Below are 7316 nucleotides of genomic sequence, written 5' to 3'. Positions count from 1 at the left end.
TATTATTGTCAAAGGATGAATGTTACGAAAAAGCATATCTTGAATACCGTAAAATTTAATCAAAATCCTGATTTGGCTTATTTTCTAGTCCACTGTATCTCTAGCCCAACTAAGAGATATTATGAATAATTAAATATTATTGCCAACTGTATTTCTAGTCAATTTTATAATTGAGGACATCAATTAAAATTTTTAAATTTTTGAAAGAGAAAAATATAATTTTTACCTAAGATATATAAAAGAAAATTTTAATTTATGAAAGGGTAGAATTGAAATGTAAACATAATGACATAGATTGAAATTATCTTATGAGGGGTAAAACCATCCTTTTTAATAAAACCCTAAATGTCCCTTTGTACGATCATTGCATAAGGCATGGTCGTTGCTTGCATGCGACCTCCAGCATTCAGTTGACGTTAATTTTGGCTAGCAAATATTGTCACAATAGTGCTGCTCGTGCCTCGTAGGTCGACCATTGGAGGCCACCGTCCTCAATGATACTGTTGTCAACAACAACCTATTAATAGTGGTCCATTGATCAAACATGATAAAATTTTATATCGCCCAAAAGCAGGCGATAAGATAGATTAGATAGAAAAGAAAATCGACAATATCAATGAATCATTCATGCATCGTAAATGAAAACTGATTAACATATTTTCATGAGCAAAAGGTGCTAACAAGTAGATCTAAGATATTTGATTTCACAACTATAGTTAGCAAGTATAAACGCCATCCTTGTACTATTATGTAAAAAACTTAAATAACAAAATCTGAAATTAAATAATAATATATTTAAATTTACGATATGTATATTTTGATGCTGCTAAAAAACATTTATCTAATCTATGAGCATACCATCATTAAATTCAAAAGCTCTAGTGATACCGTTTTGTAAAGAGAACCATACTCACTTTCTCCTCTCTTCCTATTTTTCACAAGAGCACTACGGGCGATCAATTTATGGACAAAATAAAGATGAAAGAAGATATATAATCTTTCATCACATGACTAAAAGGAGATGTGAGGATCGATAACCTTTCGATCATGTTACATATCCAACCGATGATCGTACAAATGCCATCCAAAATTTTCCCCGATGCTTAATTATATAGATCCTTATCAATATATAGCAATACATATATTATCATGAGTCTTTTAAATTATCCTCCTGTCACATCATGGACTCGCAAATAGATGTTCAATTACCTAACAATAATGATAACCACAACCCATAATTACTCTGATGCAAATATATACAATAGGCACATTCAATAGAAGTCTAGCCTAACTACATGTTCCGGACACATAAGATAGGTAAGGCAAGGAATTTTCTTTGACTTGTAACTAAGGCAAGGAAAATATGTTCCGGACATATAAGATAGGCAAAGTAGGAACATATCGATCCTCAAATTCATGTTCTTCTAGTTGGATCTAAAAACACCAATGGAGGCGATACCTACCACCAGCAAGAACTTTGGTGAAGTAATAAAATGGAGATCCTTGCGTGAAGCTATAGATGGATAGTAGATCAGCTTAAAGAGGTCGTGACGGATTTGAATCTTTATGTTTTGATGAGATGGATTGATAGCTTATATAATAATTCTTTGGAAGCATTGTGGTCGAGATCGTGAGAAGTCTCGCTCCTAATAACTCAAATTCAATTTATCACAACCACATGAAATATTAAGACTTATAACATCATGACATCCGAAAGCAAGTTATGTGAATAGATGTATAGGAGTTTGATTCAGTATAGGAATTTTGATTAGGGGCACGCATATGTGCCCAAGAGAGAGCCAATATATGTGGCCATAAGTGCAGTTTTTGTTTGGATGGAATTCGTATTGCGTCAACTATTATTGTGTTTCTCATCTCTATTTATGAATATATTATTAAGGATGATTTCCTTAAAAAAAAAATTCATATCTTGAGTATTTTTTAATCAGTACTCTTATTTTACTTAAAAAATAATTATATCACTAACATCGCGATCACTTTGATCATTAATTTAGTTATCCAATCGTGACTGATTCATTATGGAAAGTCCGAAGGTATAATCTATAAAATCAAATCATGGGGAAAACGAAATGTCGGTCAAATTCTACTGCTGCATAGAATGTGAATAAGCGACAATGAATAATTACTATATATATTGTTTTTCTAAGATCCATGCTATGCAAACTTTCGGTTTGCTAATTGTTTGTTTCAATCCCACCAACAGTGCCAATGACCGGAGATTTGATTGAGATGCCAAACGGTCAAATTCGACGTGCACATGTTCAAATCTCTCAGGAAATCGGTCTAATGTCCCACCAACACTGCCATGACCAGTTGATTTGATTGAGCTGCCATTGTATTATAATACGGTAACGTCATTCATCACCAATTAACCTAGAAATTATGTAAAAAAAAAAAACACTGTCATGTCTATCAAAAAAAGAAAAAAGAGTGGCCTCTTGCTCGTCGGTTCCATACAACCATGGATTTCACCAACACTTGGTTACGTTTTCTCCGCCCTCCTATTTCTCTTCCTTCTGCGACTGACACCCGATCCATCTAACCTCTTTTATCGAAGGTGGCTTGCACCATCTTCTTAATGTCTTTACTCATCATTGTGTCACTGTCAATTTCACATACATCCATCTTATGACATGCTCAAAGAAATAAGACAACGGGTGGCCTCTGAACATGGACGCATCTCTAAGTGTTAGAGACTACACCTTGGACTTTTATTTTGCATGCCGCACAAGCTTTGTCCCAAATGAACCTGTCTCAAAACATCGTGAAATGATACTAAACTAATGTTTTTATTATTATTTGGACTTCAGATTTAGAATATTGATGATTATGAATGAAAATTGCAAATCAAACCATATCATGATCATCTTTCAAAGTTAGATTTTCCTTGGCCAATGAAACAATTGCGTTCCGAAACATGGTCAAAAATATACTGAACGAAACTAATACCCTCGGAGTAGGACACGTCCATGGCGGCTTGCTTGCGACCGAAACAAACAAGTAACGAACGGAAAGTTGGTGTGGCCAGAGATTGTAGAAAAAATAATATATATATATATATATATATATATAACAATTATTTATCAGATTTTATAGTCTGTTCTCATTTTAAATTGGCTGACGAATTTGACCGCCACCGTTGGGATCCCATGTTTATGTTTGTTGTACAATCCAGACTTTGACCCAGATGAACTATCGTGATGATACGGGAACGTCCGTCACTACTGAACCGGGAAGCTGCATGCGAAACTCGTAACTGTCGTGTGTATAAGAAGGGTGTACGGGCCTGTGGTGCCTCATCACCAGAAAACTAATTAAACCATGGATCTCACCAGCACCTCCTCCCTCTTCTCCTTTCTCGTCCTCCTCGTTTCGCTGCTGCTACTCAAGAAGAACAGGTCTGGTGGCGGAGCTCGTGCCACACTGCCTCCCGGTCCATCTAAGCTCCCTATCATAGGCAGCTTGCACCATCTCTTGGGTGGCCTGCCGCATCGTTCCCTCACTGCCTTATCTAAGAAATTTGGCCCCGTGATACTCCTGAAGCTCGGTGAGGTCCCCACCCTCGTTGTCTCATCTACCGAAGCGGCTGCTGAGATCATGAAAACCCACGACGTCAGCTTCGCCTCTCGGCCCACTAACCTGAATCTCCAGTCCGCCACATACGGTGACAGGGGCGTCGGCTTTACCTCGTATGGATTCCACTGGAGGGAGCTGCGCAAGATGAGCATCGTGGAGCTATTGAGTGCCAAGCGAGTCCAATCTTTTCGCTTTATCCGGGAAGAGGAGGTGCTTAATCTTGTGCGGTCGATAGTCCTGTTGTCCAACGCTGGTTCCACCGTGAACCTCAGTAAGAAATTGGTGCTGTTGGCTAATGACATAGGCTCCCGGTCCGTCATCGGCAGCAAGTGCAAGTACCAGAAAGAGTTCATACGGATAGTGATGCAAACGCTGGAAGCTGCCGGAGGCTTCAGTTTGGCGGACTTATTCCCGTCATGGCCGATAATTAAACTTCTCAGTGGCGCGACTTTCAAGATGCAGATGTTACACCGTGACATGGACGCGATCCTGAATAGCATCATTCAAGAGCGCAGAGAAAGGAAGTCCGCAGAGCAACCGGAGGAGGAGGAGGAGGAGGAGGCCTTGGTCGATGTCATGCTGAGAGTTCAAGCTGAAGGTAGCCTGTCATTCCCCTTAGCAGACGAGGACATGAAAGCCATGATGCTGGTATGCTTATTTTTGAAACCCTAATCTTTCCTTACAGTCGCAGTTTCGAGAATCTAATTTCTGGATTCCTTTTGCAATAAAGGATATGCTCGGTGGGGCCAGCGAGACCTCCGCAGGAATAATGGAGTGGGCCATGTCGGAGCTGATGAGGAATCCAAGAGTGATGCGGAAGTTGCAAGAGGAGGTGAGGGAGACTGTCGGAGAAAAGGGAAAGGTGACGGAGAAGGACATCAACGGAATGAACTACTTGAAACTGGTCATCAAGGAGACTCTGAGGCTGCACCCTCCTGTTCCTCTGCTGCTCCCCCGAGAGTGCCGGGAGACGTGCGAGGTTCTTGGTTACCAGATACCAGAGAAGACAAGAGTATTCGTGAACGTTTGGGCCTTGGGAAGGGATCCTCGATACTGGGACAGTCCCACTGAGTTTGAGCCAGAGAGATTCGAGAGGAGGAATTCCATGGTCGACTTCAAGGGAACCAACTTTGAGTTCTTACCTTTCGGGGCAGGCAGGAGGATATGCCCAGGGATGTCATTTGGTTTGAAGAGCATAGAGCTTTCCCTGGCTAGCCTTCTCTACAACTTTGATTGGGAGCTCCCATCGGGAAATGAAGGGATGCCCCAGGAGTTGGACATGAGCGAGACCTTCTCGATTACGTGCCGGAGGAAGTCGGACCTCTGCCTACGTGCCATCCCTCGTATTCCTTTCTCCATGACTTGACCTTTACCCAAAAATACATGCAACCGTAGTCGTTTCTTCATGTATGCACTTCTACCCAATAGTCTTTACTTGTATCGTCGTCATCGTTATCGTCCTCATCGGAGCAGCATTGTTACAGAAATTTGTTACACTTCATATAGACAGTGTTGATAAAGTGTAGGAGGCTCTTTCTTGTGACGTCCTCTTATGGGCTGTTTAGTATAATGAAATTACTGTTTTGATATTTGAAATAAATAAATATTATTGTCAAAGGATGAATGTTACGAAAAAGCATATCTTGAATACCGTAAAATTTAATCAAAATCCTGATTTGGCTTATTTTCTAGTCCACTGTATCTCTAGCCCAACTAAGAGATATTATGAATAATTAAATATTATTGCCAACTGTATTTCTAGTCAATTTTATAATTGAGTACATCAATTAAAATTTTTAAATTTTTGAAAGAGAAAAATATAATTTTTACCTAAGATATATAAAAGAAAATTTTAATTTATGAAAGGGTAGAATTGAAATGTAAACATAATGACATAGATTGAAATTATCTTATGAGGGGTAAAACCATCCTTTTTAATAAAACCCTAAATGTCCCTTTGTACGATCATTGCATAAGGCATGGTCGTTGCTTGCATGCGACCTCCAGCATTCAGTTGACGTTAATTTTGGCTAGCAAATATTGTCACAATAGTGCTGCTCGTGCCTCGTAGGTCGACCATTGGAGGCCACCGTCCTCAATGATACTGTTGTCAACAACAACCTATTAATAGTGGTCCATTGATCAAACATGATAAAATTTTATATCGCCCAAAAGCAGGCGATAAGATAGATTAGATAGAAAAGAAAATCGACAATATCAATGAATCATTCATGCATCGTAAATGAAAACTGATTAACATATTTTCATGAGCAAAAGGTGCTAACAAGTAGATCTAAGATATTTGATTTCACAACTATAGTTAGCAAGTATAAACGCCATCCTTGTACTATTATGTAAAAAACTTAAATAACAAAATCTGAAATTAAATAATAATATATTTAAATTTACGATATGTATATTTTGATGCTGCTAAAAAACATTTATCTAATCTATGAGCATACCATCATTAAATTCAAAAGCTCTAGTGATACCGTTTTGTAAAGAGAACCATACTCACTTTCTCCTCTCTTCCTATTTTTCACAAGAGCACTACGGGCGATCAATTTATGGACAAAATAAAGATGAAAGAAGATATATAATCTTTCATCACATGACTAAAAGGAGATGTGAGGATCGATAACCTTTCGATCATGTTACATATCCAACCGATGATCGTACAAATGCCATCCAAAATTTTCCCCGATGCTTAATTATATAGATCCTTATCAATATATAGCAATACATATATTATCATGAGTCTTTTAAATTATCCTCCTGTCACATCATGGACTCGCAAATAGATGTTCAATTACCTAACAATAATGATAACCACAACCCATAATTACTCTGATGCAAATATATACAATAGGCACATTCAATAGAAGTCTAGCCTAACTACATGTTCCGGACACATAAGATAGGTAAGGCAAGGAATTTTCTTTGACTTGTAACTAAGGCAAGGAAAATATGTTCCGGACATATAAGATAGGCAAAGTAGGAACATATCGATCCTCAAATTCATGTTCTTCTAGTTGGATCTAAAAACACCAATGGAGGCGATACCTACCACCAGCAAGAACTTTGGTGAAGTAATAAAATGGAGATCCTTGCGTGAAGCTATAGATGGATAGTAGATCAGCTTAAAGAGGTCGTGACGGATTTGAATCTTTATGTTTTGATGAGATGGATTGATAGCTTATATAATAATTCTTTGGAAGCATTGTGGTCGAGATCGTGAGAAGTCTCGCTCCTAATAACTCAAATTCAATTTATCACAACCACATGAAATATTAAGACTTATAACATCATGACATCCGAAAGCAAGTTATGTGAATAGATGTATAGGAGTTTGATTCAGTATAGGAATTTTGATTAGGGGCACGCATATGTGCCCAAGAGAGAGCCAATATATGTGGCCATAAGTGCAGTTTTTGTTTGGATGGAATTCGTATTGCGTCAACTATTATTGTGTTTCTCATCTCTATTTATGAATATATTATTAAGGATGATTTCCTTAAAAAAAAAATTCATATCTTGAGTATTTTTTAATCAGTACTCTTATTTTACTTAAAAAATAATTATATCACTAACATCGCGATCACTTTGATCATTAATTTAGTTATCCAATCGTGACTGATTCATTATGGAAAGTCCGAAGGTATAATCTATAAAATCAAATCATGGGGAAAACGAAATGTCGGTCAAATTCTACTGCTGCA

General features: G+C 37.9%; 2 protein-coding genes across 2 annotated transcripts; both read left to right on the top strand.

Moving 5' to 3' along the window:
• Nucleotides 1–3329: 3329 nt before the first annotated feature.
• On the top strand, nucleotides 3330–4284 carry LOC135640840 (desmethyl-deoxy-podophyllotoxin synthase-like). Its single transcript, XM_065155613.1, has one exon. It carries the CDS (start codon nucleotides 3343–3345, stop codon nucleotides 4267–4269), a length of 927 nt encoding a protein of 308 aa, XP_065011685.1. The 5' UTR covers nucleotides 3330–3342; the 3' UTR covers nucleotides 4270–4284.
• Nucleotides 4285–4298: 14 nt separating this feature from the next.
• On the top strand, nucleotides 4299–5196 carry LOC135640841 (cytochrome P450 71D10-like). Its single transcript, XM_065155614.1, has one exon. It carries the CDS (start codon nucleotides 4331–4333, stop codon nucleotides 4961–4963), a length of 633 nt encoding a protein of 210 aa, XP_065011686.1. The 5' UTR covers nucleotides 4299–4330; the 3' UTR covers nucleotides 4964–5196.
• Nucleotides 5197–7316: the final 2120 nt, after the last annotated feature.

The sequence above is a fragment of the Musa acuminata genome, chromosome BXJ3-6 (genome assembly GCF_036884655.1).
Source record: "Musa acuminata AAA Group cultivar baxijiao chromosome BXJ3-6, Cavendish_Baxijiao_AAA, whole genome shotgun sequence".
NCBI classification, from domain to species: domain Eukaryota; kingdom Viridiplantae; phylum Streptophyta; class Magnoliopsida; order Zingiberales; family Musaceae; genus Musa; species Musa acuminata.
This window is presented reverse-complemented; position numbering and strand designations above follow the sequence as displayed.